The sequence below is a fragment of the Haliotis asinina genome, chromosome 12, assembly GCF_037392515.1.
Source record: "Haliotis asinina isolate JCU_RB_2024 chromosome 12, JCU_Hal_asi_v2, whole genome shotgun sequence".
NCBI lineage: Eukaryota > Metazoa > Mollusca > Gastropoda > Lepetellida > Haliotidae > Haliotis > Haliotis asinina.
Window position 1 is genome coordinate 29,348,543 of NC_090291.1, and position 23,529 is coordinate 29,372,071.

Sequence of the window (23,529 nt, forward strand, 5' to 3'; positions counted from 1 at the left end):
AAAAGTTGTGGTTTCATTCAACCAGGCCAGAAGTCCTGCCTCTATTAGTCTGTAAGGATGGGGCATCTGATGGACTACTTTCCCTGAGACTAGTAGCCCGCAGTCTCTTCCTGATGGCACTGGGGAAGAGACCCTCCTTCCATAGTTCTTATGCAATAGGCATGTGATTGCGCATTGACATATTTTTTTGTTTGTTTGTTGCCTAACACCGCACTCAGCACTATTCCAAATATGTGGTAGAGCTCTAAAAAAAATCGAATCTGGACCAAACAGTCTAGTGATTGACACGTTGGGCATCAATCTGCGCGACTGAGTGAGGGGTTTAGTTTTACACTGTACTCAGCATTATTTCAGCTATACGGCAGTGGTCTGTAAATAATCAAATCTGGACCAGACAATCCTGAGATCAACAGCATGAGCATCGATCTACTGTATCTGTGCAATTGGGATATGATTACACATATCAACCAAGTCAGCGAGTGACCACATGAACCATTTAATCAACTGTTACTACACCCATGGGTTGCTGACGACCAGTTGTAACACAAACCTTCACTGGTTCAAACATGCTGATAATAAAGTTAAACGCATGCCAGTAATATTCGGACACATAACCTAATTTCAACACACTTACTTGTGAAGTTAATGTAGCATAAAGAATTTTCATGAATTGAATTATTGTAAGATGAAAGTCAAATTACGCACATTTGTGAGGAATCATCTTACCTACCATCACATAATTTCCGTTTCATTTTCAGTTGTTTATTTATCGAATGGCGACAACATGTGACAGTGCCGTGATCTCCTTTAACACGGCAGCCTATGGGATTGTGCATTGTGGAACCATATATAAGCTCATAAATGTGATGTCTTTAGTTAAATAGTGGTCGGAAAATTGAAACTGAAAATTATGTGCGCAGAGTAGAGACTTCACAATTACCGGTCAAATTTTACAAAGATCCAAATTAATTGCTGCACTGAACTAACATATAAGTCTATGGAAATTATGTCAAGTGTTGGAAGGTATGATATCGAGTCCTTCATTGTATGGGCCACCTTTGCACAAGAGGAATATTGCCGAGGGAGTGGAAACAGGTTACAAGAGCTCTGGACAAATTAAAAGATACTAGTAAAGAGGAATCCTCTTCACACACTGATATATAGCTGAAAGAAACTCAAGACTGATATTACTTCAACATCAGTAATGTAAAAACAAATTTTGTTACATTGTTTAAAAGAGCTCAACTTTATTTTGTACCAATTGTACAAATTGCACTTGACAAATCTTCACAAATAAAAAAGAACTTCTGATATACTTTTCCAGACAAATGGGTTTTTTTCTATTGTCAAGCAATCTGCTTCACTGTGTAAGAATCTACAGATAGTTCTTTCTTCACTTCCATCGGATCTCCTGCACACATTGTCTCAAGAATTTTGCAGATTTTGCATCCATCACGTCTGCTCTATCTCTTTGGTGCCATCCTTGGTGGCCAGCGAGTCAACTTTCACTTCCTTAAGATCTCCTTTTGAATCAGCCTTCTCTTCTTCGGATCCCCCTTTAAGATCCTCATCTTTTGAATCAGCCTTCTCTTTTTCGGATCCCACTTTAAGATCCTCATCTTTTGAATCAGCCTTCTCTTTTTCGGATCCCCCTTTAAGATCCTCATCTTTTGAATCAGCCTTCTCTTTTTCGGATCCCACTTTAAGATCCTCAGTCTTTGAATCAACCAGGTCTTCTTTGGAAGCTCCATCTTCTTCTATGGAGTCCCCCACGTCGACTCCATCCATACCAGAACTTTCAGCAATAGCTTTTGCTTCCTCTGCAGCTTTCCTTCTTGCTTTCTCTTCCTGAACTCTTGCTCCTGTAACAGTTGGTACGTCATCAATAAAAAGGGGCATAGGCAGATCCAAAACACAAACACATCCCTTTTGACTTGAAAGTTTATTAAATCAGCACCAAAACTCATGTGATTCACGGTGAAAATGAACTGTGGAACTTCTCTCCTTTCTTAAAAAGCTGTATCCACCCCTCAAAAAAGACAGGCTTTCTTACACAATGTCCGTTGTATTTAAAAAATCTTTCAATAAATCCAGCCTTTTTGTCTGATTTACCTGACCCAGATTTTACAAAAAGTACTTCACAAGTATCACTTCACTGCAGATGACAAATGGTATATTTGACAACTACATTGTCATTGGGTTTAGAATGATGTTAAGAATCTAAAACCCTTAAATCTGCATGTGACATTTGGCACAGAAATAAGATAAGTCAGGTACATGTAATTTGCTAAACAATCAGTGTGTATCAATTGGAAAATGTATAAATATTTTCAAGAATTCATATGAATTTCGATTAATTTGAACAAGAGGATTTTGCCTTGCAGTGACCATGGCCATACCTACCCGGTATGTACATCAAACACTGGCATGATTGAGATCCCCAACTTGATCCTTCAACCAATATGCCAAAGTATTTACACTATGGCTGCAATGATTGCTGCAACTGGAACTTGGCCGTACTATTTGATACTATGAATTTACTCTCCTTTTCAGCTACATTTAACAATACTGAGAGAGTGATTGAGTTAAATTTTATCGACAGAGAAGACAAAAAAAAAAACATGAGTATCAAAAATCAAACCAAGAGGGTGATTCCAACTACAAGGCAGCCAAAACAAAACTCTGTCTCTTGAAAACAAAGTTTTCAAAAGACAGCCAACTAAAGTGAAAGAATGTACATCACCAGCTGAAACCTACTTATTTCCTGGAGATCTGTCCCACACAGGTAGAGGAAGTGTTGTCTGTCAAATGTGGAGACAAAGGATCTAATGGAGACCTTCCCTCTCCATCCTGTCACTGTTATATCACACTTGGGTTCAGGTTCACTGAAACAAGGAGCATTATCAACACAAGGCCCAAAATAATTATTCAACATTAGGAGTATGTACGCCTTATTTTTTCAAAATAAAAATACTATAAAAACTCAAGAATACATTTAGGGCACTGAATGGAATGGCAAATAGGTAATCTTGTGTTTCATTTCATATCAATGTTTATGCTTTTGATCCCTGGACTGTCTTGTCCAGGTCTGACTATTCATTGCCTGCCACCATATAGCTGAAATATTGCTCTGTGGAGTAAAACTCACTCACGTGTGCAATCCGTTACACCTAAAATGTCGGCTCAGAGTACTGACAGACTGGTCAAAGTGACTTAAAACAAGATGGAGAGAAATCAAGAAATTCTTACTTTTCAGTTGGCGTGAAACGAAATATAGCACTCCCAGGACCTGAAGGTTAAAACAGGAACATTTTAGACAGGTGTAGCTTTCAAAGATCACTCCCATATGAAATCAGGATACTCAACAAAAAGTGTAAAATCTTCATTCTATGCTAAGTGAGAGAGGGATTTGGGTTCTAATCAGCTCTGAACAATATTTTAGCTGTCAGATTCCCTTTTGGCCTTCCACTGAAAAGACTAATGATTATGTGTTTTCATGAAAGACTGTCTTGTTTGTTGACTAAATATGTTGACCAGCACAATCCATAATATAATACTGAGATTCTCATCCATGTGTCTACTGATGTCAGTTAAATGAACACGAGGTGATAAGCTTTCACCAACAAGTGTTGATATAATTCATATCAGTAGATAACAAGGGCGAGATTCTGTTTATCACCTTACATCATTCTTCAGTAGTTTTCAAAAACAGTACATCTCTGGACACAGTACAGCATTATACTTGCAATGGAGTGATGTCATACGATAGCGATGTCATCAAGTTTATCATTACAAGTTTATCAAGGTGTCATTACCCCCCCAAGGAAAACTAGGTTCATTATTCTTGGAAGTGTATGACTAGCATACCTGATTAACTGACCGTGGACAATTATTTCTAAATAAAATCAGTAAATTTGTACATATTTTGATCTTCTTCATAATTCCTAATACATTACATGCATATTTAATAGGTATGCCTCATTGTGTAAGCCGTTTAATCACCCTCACTACTTAACCACTAGAAATTAAGCAAAATTAACCAATCAAACAAGATCATTCTTCATTATCATGATAAGCAATGAACGAGATAATAACCCTTACAATTGCAGCATGTCTTACACAATGCTGAAAAGTGAAAATGTAACCAAATATGCATCTCATACATATTTATGCTTAATCAAAGCTTTAATCACTTGCCTAGTTTTTCTATCTGATCCTGTGTATCCCGGGTAAACTTGATGATGTAAGGGTTTTCCTCACTCAGCAACATGATGAGATCAGACTTGGCGACTGTGACAAACCGGCCGGGGAACCACTTGTATAGAAGGCCCACACACTGCATCAATACACATGAAATCACCATGTGGTTATGAATGTGCACAAGCTCCTCAAATACCTCAAATACCACACCGCATCACTCTTATTCATCCTGCACCACAGCAGTTAAACACCGGCCTGTGTGTCAGTATGGTTTTACGCTGCTTCTAAGAATATTCAAGCAATATCACAGCTGGGGACAGCAGAAATGGACTTTACACACTGTACCCATGATGGGACTCGAAACAAGGACGTATGAACACTTTAATCACTGGGGTACCCAATTGACCCAAGACTGTCTGAGCACCACACTGAGTACCCATGCACTTTTCGACTGCCCATTTCGGTGCTAAACTCACCATCCATCTCAAGCGTACTTTCACTCCAGCTATCTTAATCTTATTCATACAACAACAACCATTCTTACCTCTTGTGAGACTCTGAAGTCGCACTCAGGAACAATGGGTGATGGATTCCGGCTCAACAATTTGAACCCCATGTTGATGAACTGTAAAAGGTAAAAAGTGATGCATTTCCCTTTTCCTTTCATGTGTTTGCATAACACACACATGTACATCATGTCAAAAAGAAGTCAACTCAACAAGTTTGTGGGGACAATATTATGATGAACATGACTAAACCAGAGAATTTCACATAGTCTTTCCAGCTTTCAATACCGCCCAATGAGATGAATTCCAATGGCAGCTTTTCAACATACCTTTCAGGGAAGCTTTTCATTGAAAACAGTGTTACACATAATATTTTCACAACTCCCATTAACTATTCCATTTGGAAAAACATTATACAATTCGTGAACAGCAAAAACACACCACTTTTCACTGGTTCCTGACTAACCTCCTCCGACAGTACCCCAAACCAAAACTATACAGCTGTTATGCAATTAGTTATGCAAACACTCTTAATTTTCCCAAAAGTGTCTTGAATATTTTCTTCCAGATCTTAAACTCCTTAATTTTATAAAGTTGAACCCAGTGTCAGCAAATCCTGGCTCCTAGGAGTACGTAGAATGTCCCACACTGAATGCATGACAGGAACTCACCTTGATTCTGTCGACGTTGCACTGCACTATCTTGCGGATGTAGGGAGACACATAATACAGGTTTTTCTTGTTTCCCTGCTCTGACCTATACATGATCTGTGTCACTGGGAAGTCATCCGGAACTTTGTAGAATTCCCTAAAACCACACCAAAACCTGGTCAAAACCCTTAACAACAAATGTCATTATGTTTCAGAACAACAGCTCCTTTGCATCACCTAATATCACCTTAATTCCTAAGACATACCGGTACTTAAATGAGATTAGACACTACCAACACCACTGTCATCACTGTTTTGGAGAACATGGTCTGAGCAGACACACCAGAACCAGAAAATGAATTCAGACAGTAACATCTGCAAACCACTAGTTACAGCCGCAGTATCATTTTCCAAAATTGTCAGCCAGCCTTGACAGTCTTAATTCCAATTTGTTACTTGTAGCATCTATCAAACCAAACCTTGCTTTGTCTTCTAATGTCTGTGAACTAGGTTTTGAACAGTCATCATATAGCAGGATCTTATGACATTATTACATTATGACTATACAAGATGCGGCAACTGATGCTGGAGGGCATGACAGACTCATAACAAGGACTTGTCAGGACTAAAACTGATTTATCATCCAGGTACGTAGCATCAGATCACATTAATCTCTTCAGAGTTTATTCTGGCAACCATCTGAAATATTTCATCATGTGATGGAATCTGTGGCTTCAAAATTGAAGACACTGGTTGCAATGATTAATGAGATATCACATCAACATAAGTCTGAAAAGTGAACAAAGTGTCATGGTCACTTTGAAAATAAGATCAAAGTCACCAAAATCAACTGATGTCTGTGTAATTTCCGAATGTAGGCTTTCATCAAATTTGAAGACACTGAGTACAACAGTTTATGAGATATTATGTTAAAAAGAGTAATGGTGACCTTGTAAATAAGATCAAAGTCACCAAAATCAACTGGTGTCTATGTAATCCCCTAATGTAGGCTGCCACCTAATTCAAAGACTCTGGGTACAACAATCAATGAGATATGTTTACAAGAGTTTGCAAAGTGGTCAGTCATAGCGACCTTGAAAATAAAGTCAAGGTCACCAAAATCAATTGGTGTCTATGTAATCCCCCAATGTAGGTTGTCACAAGATTTGAAGACATCGGGTACAACAATTCATGTGATACTGCAATAACAAGCGTTTGAAAAGTGGTCAAAGAGGCGTGGTGACATTAAAAATAAGGTCAAGGTCATCCAAATTGCATGGTGCCTGCACAATCACCCAATGTAGGCTGTCACAAAATTTGAAGACATCGGGTACAACAGTTCATGAGATATCACGTTAACAAGAATCGAGACGTACGTACGGATGTACAGCACTGCTGAATATATAGTCCCTCGTTCCACGTTGCGGCGGGGGACAATTATTGTCATTGACGTTATCTGAACTAAAACATCAGGGTACCATGACATACTTCTTGTCACAATGATGATATGAACCACACCATTAGGGTACCACAACACAATATTGTCACCATTGTTATGTGAACATACCGTTAAGGTACCACATCACATTTATTGTCACCATTGTTATGTGAGCCATACTATCAGAGTACCATGACACAATTATTATCACCATGGTTATGTGACTTATACCATCAGGGTACCATGACACCATTATTGACACCACGGATAGGAAAGCCCAAATATTAGGGTACCATGGTTACATGAAACATAGTATCTGGGTACCTTCAGATAATTATGTTCTATGGTCATGTCATCAAACAAGAAACTGCAGCAGAAGTAGGCACGAGTGAGAGAGTGAGAAAATTAAGCCCTACAAAACTTTTAGCAACATTCCAGCAACACTGAGTTTACACATGAAGACAATCAAACCTAATACTTAAACCACAAAGCCAACCAAGCTGCCCACACTCAGCATAAACTGATAGTATCACACTTACTTGATAGGGGGCCACACTTTATTATCTGCCTCCATGAACAGGAAGGGGTCTTCCTTAAATCCATAAGTCTTCTGTCTCTTCTGAGGTGGTCTTATGTAGAAAGAGACAACAAATTATTTCCATCACACTACTCCAAAGCAACTGGTTGACAATTTGAACAAGATGACAAAGTCATCAATATCCCCAGAAAGGAAAAATACTCTTCATGAACTGGCAACGACATAAAATGATTTGGCATGTATATAGCAATGAAAGAGTAACTTTGGTTTTATGTCACACTCAGCAATATCTGTAAATAATAGAATGAGATAAGATAATCCAGTGTTCAACAGGATGAGCATCAATCTACACAACTGGTATACAATGATATGCGTCAACCATTTCAGTGACTATATTGCAAAGGAGAGTATTGCAAAGTTTTCACATTATGTTCCGAAAATGAGCACTCCCATCAAAGACAAGCCAAACTTGTTGTCAAAGAAATGCAAGAAGGCGCCAGTTCACCACCAGACATAACTACTAACGAGATTGGTGAAGAAATATTAAATGACTTCAAAGTGCCTCAGTGTACTTAGACTGAACTATACTCAGAACAAAAGTTACCTACCCATCTGAGTTCCTCTCAACAGATGAAACATCTGATTGTGATGGTGTTGACTCCTGATCAGAACTCTGTATTCCTTCAGCTTGTTCGACTGCTGCAATGAAATGATCCACATAAATTTCAACCAAAAATTGCGGCAGGGGACAAAAACACCTTCCACAGAATCACACCTTTGAGTTTTAAGAAACCCAAAATCCACAACTAAAGGACTTTCTGAATCTAAGTAAATCTTCAAATACTTACGTTTCCTCTCCTTTGTCCATGGTAGGTTCGTCACCTTCTTGAGGGCACAGATGAAGAAGCCCCCTGTGTTCTGATGATGTGGCAGCACACGCATACTGAAACAATACAAACATATACAATAGAGGTAACCCTGAACTGTGTTGTCTAGAATGGGAAAAATACTATCGAGGTTTTTCACAGAAGTTGGTTGGTTGTTTGGTTTGTTGTTTAAATGCTGCACTTAGCAATATTCCCGCTTTATGGCAGTGTGGTCTGTACAAAACTGGGAAACGATGTGTGTCATCCAAGTCAGCGAGTCTCATCTCCAACTCCTGTTAATTGCACCTTACAACAAGCACAGGTTCCTGGGGATAAAATATAACCCACATCTTCATGAGTCCTTTTCACAGAAGTGAAACTGCAAACAACAAAAGGTAGCAGTGCAAACTTATTAAAAATACAATTTCACCTTATTAGATCTTGTCATGCATCAATCAAGAGTGGTGTGCCCAGCATCAGACTGTAACCACCAGCACACGGTAGTGTTACCATGGAGAATAACAAACTGGCAACCACCTATCTTCAACATCTTTTTCGGTCAGCAAATTCGCAAAACCAAATTTGTTAGACCTAAAGTTTTCACTCCACCATAGGCACAGTGCATACACCAGGTAGTGTGCTCAATGATATCTTAATCATTACCAGCCATAATCATTACTTATCTTAACAGCCAACCCGTCGTAACCTGAAGAGCGTACCAACAGATGTATTCAGTATTAGATTGGATCTAATATATTCAAAAAGGTTTTGTGAAGTGATTGTTTGAAATAAGTCACAATACTTTTCAGAGAGGCAAATATTTCAGCATATGTCAAGCACCCCTCACTGTATTATTATCAAAATCCACAGCAAGTACACATCAGCCCATGAATTCTTTGTAGAGTGGTTCCTCACAGCTGGGTGTGTGTCTTCAGCTTATTCTGATGTTATCTTGCCCTAAAATGTCTCACAACAACCTCCTACATAATCATCAGAAAACTGAAAATAGCTGAATCTGCACTCTAACATTTTTCACTGAAAGCATACACAAAGATCTGCACCATTGAGCAGAATGAAAGCTCAGTCACAATAAAATCCCATCAAGTCAAATGTTTACAATGATAATGTACTTCAAGATGTCATTTCACCTAATTAGCCACCACCTTGTCAGGTGATGTAGGAGAAAGTGACAAGCATGGCAGGTCATTTGACCAAAATTTGGCGGGAAACAGGGAGGCTGTTCATGGGTGAGCGTGAGTATATGTCTGCTTCATAAAGAGAACTTCAAAGGGATTTCTAGTGTTCTATTATCTTCGCATAGAGGGAGGAGATAAGCCTTATAGGCATGAGTCAGGATAAGGAAAAATTAAACATGCTAGCAGTACACTACTATGAAATACATGTTGTTGTATTCCATGTATGCAAACATTGGATATATTGCAAACCAACACAAAGATTTCAAGAACATGTACCATCGGTTCAGATTCATCCATGCCACCTCCTCATCAGATGGGGGAAACATTGAGGGGCGGAATGTGCCAAAACACCTCTTTGGGACATTCTCGAACACGTCAAACCATTCTCCTTCCATCGACATCAACTGAAATGTAGGATACATTGTTGTCTAGATATCAGAAAGTTTTCAAAGCAGCGGAACAAGTAATTTCGCTAAACATGAAAGTAACCAATATGCCAGTTAAGAATCCAACCAAAAAATATTTACACAAAACAAATACTACCCAAAATGCCCATGGTTGTTTTTCATTTTCAATTCCGTGGAAAGAGTGTTACCTGTTGTCCATCATATGAAGCAACAGTAACAGCATAATCTGCCATGTACTACACACCCTGAGAAGGTATGCCCAAGTACAGCCTATGCACCTGGTACTGTGCCCAATAAGTGAATGTGTGAGTGAGGAGAGGCTTTAACAATATTCCAACAATATCACAACAATGACACCAGAAATGGGCTTCACACATTGTGCCTTTGTGGAGAATCAAACCCGGGTTTTCAGTATTATGAGCAAACACTAAAACCACTCTACTACTCTATGTGCTTCATAATATCTTAATGTTACCAGCACCCAACAGCTTCAGGTCACAAGATATCTTCAGTGATTTGTCAAGAAGACCATCGTGATGTGTTACATCATGAGCCATAGTTTGCTTTCCCAATAACACTAGATCAACACTTAATCTGTCATGCAGTACATACCCTCCACTTGGACAGTCCAGGTACAAACTTGAGGGAAGGGAGGCTTTCACTAATATCCACCAGCTCAACCGACCCTAAAAGTTAGTGAAACACAAGGTCATTCTACTACTTCTATACTAGGGTATAGAGAGACAGCAGATTCACATACATCACATTTCTGGTCACAATTATCAACTTGAAACAAATGCAAATTGTGTATGTAATAAGCACCTTGATGTAGGCCTGTGATGGGTAGATCTATTTGATCTGTATTTGAGACGCTTGTCTTAAACTTAACATACATGGTATTTAACGCTGCACACAGCAATATTCCAGCTACATGGCAGCTCTCTGTAAATAATCGTGTCTGGATCAGAAAATATTGTGATCAACAGCATAAGCACAGATCTACACAACTGGGATACAATGATGTGAGTCAAGCAAGTCAATGAGCCTGAACACTGATCCAGTGAGTCATCTCTTACAACTGGCATGGGGTACTGAAGATCAATTCTAATCCGATCTTGACAGGTTGGCACCGTTGTTTACCTTTACACTGTCTGAGCATTTCTGCCACAACTGCTTCATCTTCAACAGGGTTGAAAGAGCATGTCGAATAAACCAGACGACCACCTTCATTCAACAACTCCAGACCTCGTTTCAGTATCTTAACCTGCAACCTGAGACAAACTTATGTTTTGTTGAACAAGAATGCCAATTCAAAGATGTCAATCAAAACATGTCGAATAGTCAACACAAATATCATTGTCACTAAAAGAAAAATATCAGTCAACATACTGCAGAAACAAAAGAAGGATACCACAATCCACACTTGTCACCAATTTGGAATTTATCCACAGAATACAAATGAAGGCTTCAACTTACAAATGAAGGTTCGGCCCATTGATCGGTTTCCACTTGCCCCATACATCTGGATTTTTCCTCATCGTGCCATCACCTCTACAAGCAGAAAGAAACCCAAAAGATTACCTTGATGGTGCCAGCTATGTTCACTGGATGTTGGCATTTATTAAGTAGACAAGCATGGGGTACTGAGGTGACAAGCATGGTGTACTGAGGGATACTTGAAGGGGTACTGAGCAGAAAGGACTAGGGTAATGGGGAGACTGGCACAGGATACTGGGGGAGACAGACATGGTGTACAGGGGATACAAGCATGGTGTACTGGGGACAGGCATGGTGTAGGGGATACAGACATAGGGTACTGGGGGTCAGACATGGGGTACTGGGGAGACAGACATGGGGTACAGGGGAGGGGTAGACAGACATGGGGTACAGGGGATACAGACATGGGGTACAGGGGATACAGACATGGGGTACTGGGGGGACAGACTTTGGGTCGTGGGGGTAAAGGCCTTGGGTACTGATCCAACATCTTGTTCATACTCACGTGCATGGGACATCAGCCAAAATTCGATCAAAATACATAAAATCAGGTTTTTCATCCTGAAAGAAAAATAGTAAAAAAATCAAATCTGATTAGATTACTTGTGATTACTTTTATAACCACACTATTTATTAGCAAGGGGCAATTGAAACCACACTTCACAGAACTGTGAAGACTCAGACAATAGTTCCAGGTCATCAAGGACTGAGTGAGTGAGTTTAGGTTTACACCACACATTCCTGCTAAATGGCAGCAGTCTCTCAAAACATGGAGTCAGAACCAGGCATTTCAGTGATCAATAGCATGAGCATATATCTGTGCCACTGGGAACTGAAAATGTGTCAATCACCTGATCTCATTAGTCGCCTCTTATGACAAGAACAGTTCCTAAAGACCTATTCTATCCCACATCTTCACAAACACATCTAGAAAAGAGTGGAGTGAGTGTGTTAGTTTAGTTTTACACTGCACTCAGCAATATTCCAGCTATATGGCAGCCGTCTGTAAATAATCAAGTCTGGACCAGACAATCCGGTAGTCAACAGCATGACCATCGATCTGTGCAACTGGGAACTGATTAAAAGTGTCCGCCAAGTCAGCAAGCCTGACCACCTGATCCCACTAGTCGCCCCTTACGACAAGCGACTTGAAGCGTAGTCACCCTTATGAAATAATAGCTGAAGACCTCCTTTATCCCACATCTTCACAGACACATCGAGAACAGAGAGGACGTGGATGTACCTGTGGCGTGATTCTGATCTTGGGGAAGATTGTGGCATCCTGGTTGACAATCATGAAGTTGGGACTCTGAAGTCTCTTGACTTGATGAACCATCAGATAACAACGCTTGTTGTCCTTGTCGTTGGCTATTACAAAGCCATCTGGAAGAAATAAAACCTTCACCTGAATAATCATAATCATGATACTAATGACGTTGAGACACATGACCCTGTACATTCCTACCATGCTTTGTGAGAAGTTTCATCAAGATCAGGTGACTGCAGTGCATGAGTTTGCCCTGTCATGGTGTAATCTGAATCTCTAAAAATTCAAACTCATAAAGGAAAAAAAAAGTAACAACAAGAAAATGATGAGATTATTTTATACCGACCTTTATCCAAAAAGTGCAGAAGGCAAATACTCAACGCATATTCCACCCCCAATTATCAAAGATTAAAAGAAATGATTTGGTTTCTTCTGATCATAACCATTTTAATTATTTACCCTGTATAAATGTTAACCTTTCCTGGAAATGACAATATCTTCAGTAATTCATGTCAAATAGGAAAATGGTTATTGGTATAGTTTATGACAACACATGGAAAGGGGCATCAGCATCCTAACACAGATATTAGGTAATTCAAAAGGTAAAAATTCCAGCTTGAAATGTAACTGTCACTTTCACTGACTGCTAAACAAGTGACAGAAAATCCTAGATCTGTAAGGGGACTATTTTGCCATTGACGAAGCAAATATCAATCCTTGTTGAAGGTGAATATTTCACTGTAATTCAATTAATCTTGCACTGAATTTGGTTGGGAAGTTTAACGAAAGCCTGCCATCAGAATGTCTCTATGCATGAGGCTCACATACCTGGGATAGGGTTGTCTTCATCCTCGAACGCGTGAAGACACTCAATCAGCTGAGCAGTCTTCGATCCCGGAGCAGCACACATGTCCAGAATCTACAGGCGCAAAAAAATACACACAAAGTTTGTACACTAGTAACTTAGCAGGCTCATTTAAATCCAGAAAAGGCCCATCCTTGATATCGCCCGGGTATATGTTCCAAAAAATCTTCACTATACAATGGATTCATCTACGCCTCCGCCTGATGAATTTATTACCTCCCTTGGCTGGCTTTTTATCCAATGAGGTGTCTATGCTGGGAAGCTGAGCGTACTAGTCACAAATCACTTTGCTGTTTACATTATCTAACCGATTAAACTTGGAATCACACTGCCAACAAAACTTCTCAGCTGCAACCGCTTCCTTTGTTGACATTGGCGAGCTAGGTTGTAACAGCTGCTTAGCTGATTGGCCTGAGACTGAGACTGGAGAGCCAGCAAAGGGAGGTCTCGATGCATCCAGGGTATAGTGGAGCTTTATAGGAATGTATACCCAGGAGATATCGAGGATGGAAAAGTCCAGACAAAATAAGGTTTTCATTTACCAAGGATGTATGTGCAATCTTTCACGTGTGTACGCATGTACACAACTTTTGTGGTTGAGTGAACCACTTCTATAGAGCCCGTGGTAAAATGGATACCTCACTCAGAGAGTTCACCAGTTAGACGCCTTTTCTCATCGCCATGATAACAACATCTTGGTAATAACAAGGAACATTTTTTCATGCTACAATAATATGAGACTTATGACTAGTGTGTACAGTTTGTAGGAGCATGAAGTGCTATTACACCTGTGACCCTTACCTTGTGGTGTGGCTTGATGTCCAACAACAGTGGAGGAATCATGCTGACAGCTTCCTGACGACTGATGTTACCCTATGACATACCGAGACCAACAACATTAGCATCGCCATGGAAACAGTGATCTCAAACCATGATGATCTTCATTATTCAGGTTCATAACACATCTAAATAGCAGAACTAAAACAAAAATAAAACTGATCCTAATTGATGAGATATGCTGCAAACTGAACATGATGAAAATATCATTATCATGAAATCAGAATGGGCTCTTAGCATTACATCCATAATTCCTTGCAGGGCAACATTGTGACCATTCTTATTCGAACAAGACAGATCATAGCTTAAATGAAAATGTCTGTATTATCATATGAATGACGAAATATTGCGAAATCAAAAAGCAAGAAAACAGACCCACACTTATTCTATGCAAAACTGCCAAGGTTAAGGGCATAATTGACATTTCAAATATGTTACTGCAGTTGTTTGTGAAACTGATCACTGGTAATTGATTTACATCACCACAGGAACTCATCATCTTTTTTACCCCAGAAGTAAGAGGTGATTATGCAGATAATTAATAGGTCAAATACATAGCTGTGTAAAGGTGAAACTGTCAACCTATGCATTTCCTGGCATTATGCATACAACATACATGATTATTAGCCTTTAGACACATTTGCCACATTCTGATTGGTCAACAGCCAAAGTATAAACCATGTAGTTGGATCTGTCTCGTGGCACACAATGTTGGTTGTACAAAGACACTGGCCAGATGGCCGATTCGAAAATTTTTAGTTAACATATACAAATTACAATCATGAGCATAAACATAGTAGTAAAATCGCTGCCATAATTTCTTACTTGTTTGTGGCAATAAATATGTCCCCAAAATAAAAAGTCTAACAATCTTTTCAATCTTTTTTTCGTCATACACTAAGAAATCCAAAGGCATCTCCCATTATGAAAATCATGGCAAAACATTTTGCGTCTCATTCTGCCAACGCTTGATCATTGAGTTTTAAAGATAAGTTGATAGAAATATTTTACAGGTAATAAATTCATCACACAGTGTTTTGAAAGGGTGTATGGGACTGTAAGACCCTTGTAAATTCTGCATTTCTTTCATTTCCAAAGGTCTTACAGTAAGATACACACTTTCAAAACACTGAAAGATACAGAAAGAAACAGTCGTGATATAAGCAAAGAAGAGGTCGGTGACCTAGTTATCTCACACTCTCTGTCTCAGCAACAAGGAACTCGTGCAGTTTGTGCATGGCGTTGCTACTGCGTATGTATTTGCGACTCGTGTCAATGTGCCAAGCCATCTCGTCTGGGTACCTGAAAAGGGATAGAGGGGAGGTAACTCAGTGCTACACAGGCGTTTCAGGTAATGAAGTAAACTGCTGAATTTTCTTTTCTTTTTTTTCCACAATGATACAAAAATAAGTCTTTTCTATTTCAACCTCACACAACTGCAGATGGAACAGGTCACTTTTAAAGGACAGTGGTTTGGTCTTGAGCAAGAATCATGTCTTGCTGAAGCTTTATGCAACATGTTGTCATGACATCGTTATTACTAGCAACAGTTTAAAATAGACCTACAACTTATGCAGATCATTTAATCTCTTCACAGGCATATACAGTCATTCCTCGGAATAAAGCTCTTCGCAATACCGCAGATTCAGTTAAACTGCAGGGTAATCCATGGCTCCCACAAACAACAGAGACACCTTTCACTTACCACATTCACGAGGGGTCCGTTTGTCATGCCTACCACGATAGCATCAATTTCACATCATTCTCAGCAATCATAAACAGATTAGACCATTGCCTTACTGCTCATTCAAACTGACTAATCAATCAATCACATCTGGAGAGGTACAGAGATACATTCTCAAATACTAAATATGTCCAAAAGAAGCAACTCACAAGCAACATTCACTATTCAATTTATTGGAACATCTAAACACTCACCATGGTAGATTCTTAGGGGGTTCGATTTCAACATCACCCTCTATGGTCTGGTTAACGAGATTGCTGAAGTACTGTCCTTTAATCACCCGGAGGAGCTCTTGTGCTTGCCTGGAATGGTAGCCAACATGGTAGCCAATCACAGTTCAGTTTGTCTAGCAACACAGGTCAATCACATTTCATGATTGCATGTCACAGTGCCTTAAGTAGTGCTCAAACAGATGCCTTTCTACATAAGATATCAATTATCATGATTATTACTGCAGGCAGTCCTAGTGATTTTTCAATTCTCCAATCAGTGGTGAGATGTCTTACCAGTACACTACAAATTCCATTAACAATTAATTTGAATAACAATCCATTCGAAAACTGTCAACCGTGTTTCTAAAAATCAAGCATATCGTTATGCTGTTGTCAAAGTAAACTCCAGGCGGAACAGCCCAAATTTTTAAACTGAGAAATTAGCAACTGATGTACTGATTTATGTTGTCAAAAAAAACAAAAAATCATCGACACATCATGTGATTATGCATGTGACCACAGAAACGGCCAATGAAAGTGCAAGACTGTATATTACAGCACAACTAATACATACTTTCTGGATCCCGTGATACGAAACGTGACTGGGAGGTCTGTTTTCAGAATTTCTTCAAACGTCTCCCATTCTCCTTCAGGGACTATTTTCTGTTCCTGTAACCACGGTAACACTCATAATTAGCCCATATTGCAGAAATACTATGAAATGGTTATCTTGAACAAATTATACCTTGATACAAACAAGTGGATTGCCCAATCAAGTCAGTATACAATGTTCAAATCATACATGTCTCTAGAACTACTGAGAACACAAAAATCACTTATCAATAAGTCATATTTGTCTCGTTTTGTCCTGACTTAACACTCATGAGAATACTCCGTGACTTTTCAACATTGCTCAGCACTATTATAACTTATACAGAGTTTCCGGCATTATTTACAAATGGACATTGTGACCAGCTTGCATTTCACTTCACCTAAACCTCTGACATTTTAACACACTACATTGCAACTGGAACTTGGCTGGTGCAACTAGGTTTTTATCTTAGGTCGCACCTGGTGCAAGTGCGCTAAGACAGTCTCTTAAATCGAGCCCTCTGATTAGGTAAAATTCTGGATGATAGGCGAGTGAGAGAGTTTAGTTTTACGTTGCTTTTAATCTAGTCCAGGTTTTCAACACACAAAGCAAACTAAACCACATGGCTATCCCCTCACCCCTGGATAATACTAACAGGCAAGTAAAATTCTAAAATACACAATTTGTGTTCACTTACACATACTCATGCTCAAAAACACATCATATATATTGCCACTGTTTAAGAAAGTCATGTTTGTGTCATGTAGAAAGTCATGTAGTTGCTTATGCATGGTTGATACAGATTATCCAACATTTGCGCACATATTAGGAACACTACAAAGATGGGCCTGTCTAGTTATGTTCTTCAACACATCAAAGGTACCGCATCCTCACCTTATAGTACTTCACAAAAAGTTCATTTTTCCTTTCTGGCAGTTTGTAGTTCCTTTCATTTGTTCTGAAATCCTGCAACATACATACAAATGCAATATTAGTTCAATCGATTCTCTGGCAATAGAGACCCATGATACTCCAAGGGTAGAATAGGCCTTCAGCAACCCATGCTTGCCATTAAAAGGCGACTATGCTAGTCGTAAGAGACGACTAAAGGGATTGGGTGGTCAGACTCGCTGACTTGGTTGACACATGTCTCTGGTTCCCCATTGCACAAATCGATGCTCATGTTGTTGATCACTGGATTGTCTGGTCCAGACCCGATTATTTACAGACTGCCGCCATATAGCAGGAATATTGCTGAGTGCAGCGTAAAACTAAACTCAATCACTCACTCTCTGGCTACACAGAACCTAACACAATCATCAAGAAATGATTGACTTCAAATCATACTGTAGGAGTTAGGGATCCCACTATACAACCATACCTTTTCCGAAACAATACAATTATTGATACATTCAAAACTGTATCAATATTAAGTTTTTAAAGTATTGGTCTATGTATGTATTATTTACATTTTGCAACTGTGTACATTTTTTTCATGTTATGAGACTGAAAAACTTATTATTTTTCATGTACAAACATGGGGAATTAGAACTTTATAGTCTCTGAGAATAAAAAATGTTGACCTTTCAAAGGACAATTGCATAATAAGAAACATTAATGTTCTAAATGTACCTCAATCGAGTGATGAACATTATGATCATCATCTATGCAATTGGGATATGGTGACACGTGTCAACCAAATCAGCAAGCATGGCCAACCGATCCTGCTTGTCACCTTTTACGACAATCATGGATTACTGAAGACCACAGGTGCATGACAATACAGATACGTGTATATATAAAGTGAACCCCTCCATAGGACTCCCATCACATCAAGTGGTGGGTGAATGCAAAAAAACACAAAAATGTTTTAGTATTTTAGGATATTTTTTTAAAATTCATTTTAGGAGATACTAAATATGTTGACTTCTCATAAGCACTTTAAAAACACAGGAATTCACTATTTAAGATCTCACAGCTACATTTAGCATAATAGTGATTTAATACTGTCACATTTTGAAGCAAAACCAACTTCTTTACTGCAATGCGTGTGATGTTTCGGTGTAGGTACTAACACATTTATTTAGCACTTCTTCTCCAAAGAAGAAACTATTATATTTTACAATGCAGCAGCTTTAAGCATCAATATGAACCGAGATTGGACTGAGTAATATGGACTAGTTCATGTCTAAAATATACAATCCCAGGTGTTGTTCTTAACTTGATTTCGGCAAGGGTACATTTCTGAGGGTTCAAATAAAGCCCCATCCAACCCAATTAGCAAGCGCCCTTCAATCACCAATCATATTCAATGGTACCATATACACATATTCAGAGAGATTTGGATTGATCCGAAAAACTCGCATACTCTGCCCACGTGGTTCTAGACATCGCGGCTCTTGCCTGTTGATCACTCCTCTCCACTAGCATAACAGACTCGGGTTAAAACGTAAACTAACTACCAACATTCTCAAGAAAAAAGTAGCACGAATACATCGAGTACAAGAGATTAACGAGACAATCAACGGTAAATAACCTGTGTCTGACTCCATGATTGCCAATCTTGATGCTGCCTTTTCCTCCCTCGTTTAGACCGACCCATGGGTAAGTTGTGTGTGTGTTCCTCTCTTACAGTTAAAAAACTTCTTGTTGGTAAAATTATCTGACAGGTCTTCAAAGCTTCAAGAGTAAACAAACAATGTCTGCTGCAACAAGTCTGTAACAAACTCAAAACATGCCGCATTCAAACCCGGAAGTATTCAATATTACACCGCCGCTTAATCGACAGCCACTACTGTGTTTACAAAACTATTCTTATGGTGAAAAATATGTTAAGCTTTTATATTTGTCATTTATCGCAAAGGGCCAAGGTATGGCATGTGCCCTTTTCGATTAAAGACACGAGAAAATAACGGATTATTTTATTTCAGGCCCAACTGTAATCATTTCCGGTAGTTGCAACCCGTCCAAAATAGCACGTGTGTTTTAAGTGGCCGCACAGTATATGTGAAATCATAAGGGCAGAGAACATGTAATAGATTTTATGTGGTCTCTGACGAGACGTTCCGTAAGGGTTGTAAGTGTTGATTTGGAAAGAACATAGATTATTTTTTTCGAAACTGAACGACAGTTACTCATTAGCTGTAACCCAGATAAATCCACTCAGTTCCCATTCACGCCGATTTGTGTGGTTCGATACTCATACGACCCCAGGATATGTTGATTGTTGTTTTTATGTTTATGCGTTAGACATGTTGCACGATTTTTTTTCACAAACGACATCAAGCTTTACAACTCTCTGTCACTCTCTGTTGTTTACCTTGACGATAGAAAATGGATGCTGTTTACTGTAAGATTCACAGGAAAAATCGCCACAGTACGGGTTCATGGTAGATGAACTACATACTCTAAGATGTGGTGGATAAATTGATGCAGTTTGAAGTCCTTACCATCTTCGTGAAAGCTGACATAATCGAAAAACCACAAACCAGAACTGCTGTCTACATTACCCAGCCCACAGCCGCGCTGCGGGCTTATAGCTATACGGTACAGTCAAGACGTGAAAGAGTGACAAGATTTTCTTTGTCATTTGGACAACGGCCAAGACGTGGCTGGAAAAGTTCAACATACACATCTTAAATTATCAAGGTGATTTTTTTTAGGTAAAGTTATCTTACAAAACGAGGTGTTGTGTTAACTCTGAAACTCTGGTCGGAACTTAACTAAGATACACAGTGTTTACTAACATGTTAGTGAACCAATGTATCGTGGCAAGTTGGACACTGTGTCGAGTCCATTTCAAGTTTCAGGCTTCCATTTATTAAGGAGGAACTATGATTATACCCTCTCGGAGCCAATATCCGTGCTGCTTAGGAACCTTACAATATGCAATCTACTTAGGAACCTTACAATGTGCATTTGTGTAACCCTGACAACCGGAATACTGGAGTAATTTACTTTCTTTCTCTGGCTGGACATCACCTTCTCATCCATGTATATGTGCATTGACGATTAATGGTAGAACTTCAGCGTCATATGCTGCACAGAGCATATGTTACATGTATTCTTTGAAAATGATGTGTTAGCTGGAGGTAAGAAAATGTGTGAAAGGGTTTAAACGGAATACATGGGGTTCAGTCAGGGAGATCATTATGTATAGAGTTCCCCAGCTACATTTACCCAGATTGGTCGTCTGTGAAAGGTGTTATTTGATTCGTTCCCAAATTCTTGGGAGAATCCAGCCTTATGATAAACATTAGGGTATTGGAATAGTTGTTCACCATATCGCTTGGGTTATGGTCAGGAAAGAACCAGCCAGGACAGCTTGTAATGAACGTGCGTAAACCGCTATTGTAAGAAGCATCCTTGAATTGTGGCGTAAATAATATTGTGAATAAAAAAACATGTTTATTGTACTTAAGCATGTATGTTTTCTATAGATAATTTTCCACATGTTTCAACCCCCTGTTGAGATGGCACCATGGGAAGAGTATCTGAACAGAATCTACAATCAAAGAATGATCCCAATGATGTTAGTTGTGCTGGCCCTAAGAAATTGTGAGGTGGTTAAGGCAGAAGATAAATTTGGCTTACATCGTGTTAAGAAGTGTCTGAAAGAACAGGAAACCTACACTATGACGCATCGAATCCGAAGAGTTTCCTAGAAATCAGAATGAGGTGGAAGGTACATATACGCCAAAGTATGAGAGCACTAAAACTGGATAGTCCTGTAAACTTAAACATGGTGAGGACATTTATACTCTTAAATAAATGCAACTTTTTATGTGCCTAATAGGTAGCATGATCAACATGCTACAGCATGCCGTGAAGCACCTGAATCGGTATTCGTTGAGTTTGAGTGAAAGGAAACTTTGTCAAAAACAGCGAAAAACAAGGATGCAGAAATAGCACTGGGTCTGGAATTATGTTGCAAACATAAGAGCCCAGGCACTTTTTAGAGGAAGTAGGGTACATTACTTGCCTGGCTCCATACAGTGATGGTTTAAAGTGCCTCCTAGTCATTATTGACCTGTCTTCAATATATCTGTGGTTGTATACCTGGGTTTCGCCCGTAGAATCTTCACAGACAGATTGGGCTACCACAAGATTGCACTGATTTGTTTGCCATTAACTCCAGGCTTGGCCACAGTTCGCAGATTTTATGTGATGTGTGCAGACGACATTGGGTATGGTGGGCGAGCTGTCTAAGGCGTCAGGCTAATGATCCAGTAAGCTCGAGGTGCCAGGATCGAGCCCACCTGTGACCCGGGTGTAGGAACCTTGTGTCAACTTTGTATTCAGACTCTTTCAGTGTACTCCTAATGTACAGAACACAACAGTGTGCACTCAAAAGAACCCCCGGATCCGTTTTTAAATGTCCAGATGGTGGCCTCATGAATACACGCAAACACCTTGTTGCGGGTACAGCAACGTGCCGTGAACTTGGACAAAGTATTGTGACTATGTGTCCCAGTCCACCCAGCTGTTCATGGGTACCTCGTAAGGGTTTGAAAGCCACATCAACTCGGTGCGCAAAACGGCTGCAAGAGTTGGTTGATCTCTTAGAAGTTTAGATGGATGATACCATGTGCTTTTGAATCCGACATCCAATGACTGTGGTGAAAACCAAAGCGCGTTTCCGCAGCTGGGCTGGATATTGACATCACGAAAATGTTAATTTAAAAATAAAAGATAAAGCAAACTTTGGTGATTTGGTATCGATTACTCTGATGTTTTCCGTCTTTGCTTTTCCAAATGTCACAAATTTTAAAACATGAATGAAAATTCCAATAGTATTCACACTGAAAGGGCAAAGGGATATGGTATTTGGATGCTGGTTTGACTTTATGGGCCTGAAAACATGCTTCCGATTAGCTCTGCATGTGACAGTTAGGACACTGTCTCTGTGATCAGATATGTTGCAGTCTGAAGGTTTACATACTCTGCAGTAATGGTAACTCACTTTGTTTCTGAATGGTGTGAGACAATATTTACAGAGATATGAATTTTCCCCGAAGAAAGTGCCTGAATGTGTTGGAACAGAATGGAAATGACTGTCATTGACTTGGTACACAAACAACTGTTTTCTGTCCTCATTGATCCCTCTAATAATAAACGTATTTTTTGTAAATGTCCACAATGATTCATATGTAAGTGGCACATTTTGTGACAAGAAACATCTCTTTTAGTACTTTTAGATCAATTCACATACTGAATAGACTGAATGATTAATTATCAAAATAGAGGTAAGCATACTTTATTTGAATTGCAATTGTGTGTTAGAAATGGTTATTGATTTATGTTTTCAGTCTGATTTTACGGGATAAGAATGACTCGTGAATGTGGAATGAAAAACGCGCCTGTTCAAGGTCGGCTAGAGGTTCGTACTGACGTCATTAACTAGGTTATCCAGAGGTCATGCAAGATGACGACACTTATATGCACAGATATGGACAGTAGGATCTCAAAAAGCACTACATGCTACTTTTGCAAATGTCTGGAAAGAAAAAGACATGAATGTGGCTTTAAACAACAGTTCTTTATTTATTAAAAGAACAATATTACCATACATCAAAGACTTCGGTAACAACATAGGCAATAAGACAATACCAAAAGGCCATACTGCTATATGGTCACATAAGATTCGTTTTTGAAACGCTCATGGTTACGTCAGAGGTAATACTTCTGTTCATTCCGGAGTAATTCCTGACCCAC

The 23,529-nt window shown here is 39.2% G+C and overlaps 1 protein-coding gene across 1 annotated transcript; it reads right to left on the reverse strand.

Annotated features, from left to right (window-relative positions):
• Positions 1-746: 746 nt before the first annotated feature.
• On the reverse strand, positions 747-19,774 carry LOC137257366 (RNA cytosine-C(5)-methyltransferase NSUN2-like). Its single transcript, XM_067794693.1, has 22 exons — positions 19,352-19,774; positions 17,710-17,781; positions 16,798-16,892; positions 16,206-16,313; positions 15,464-15,569; positions 14,232-14,303; positions 13,394-13,484; positions 12,542-12,681; positions 11,804-11,859; positions 11,278-11,352; positions 10,942-11,072; positions 10,414-10,487; positions 9,671-9,798; positions 8,181-8,275; positions 7,941-8,031; positions 7,334-7,423; positions 5,378-5,513; positions 4,745-4,825; positions 4,198-4,336; positions 3,250-3,289; positions 2,758-2,885; positions 747-1,862 (listed from the first exon to the last, which is right to left on the reverse strand). The coding sequence occupies exons 1-22, from the start codon at positions 19,556-19,558 to the stop codon at positions 1,453-1,455; spliced, it is 2,565 nt and encodes an 854-aa protein (XP_067650794.1). The 5' UTR covers positions 19,559-19,774; the 3' UTR covers positions 747-1,452.
• Between the last annotated feature and the right edge of the window lie 3,755 nt (positions 19,775-23,529).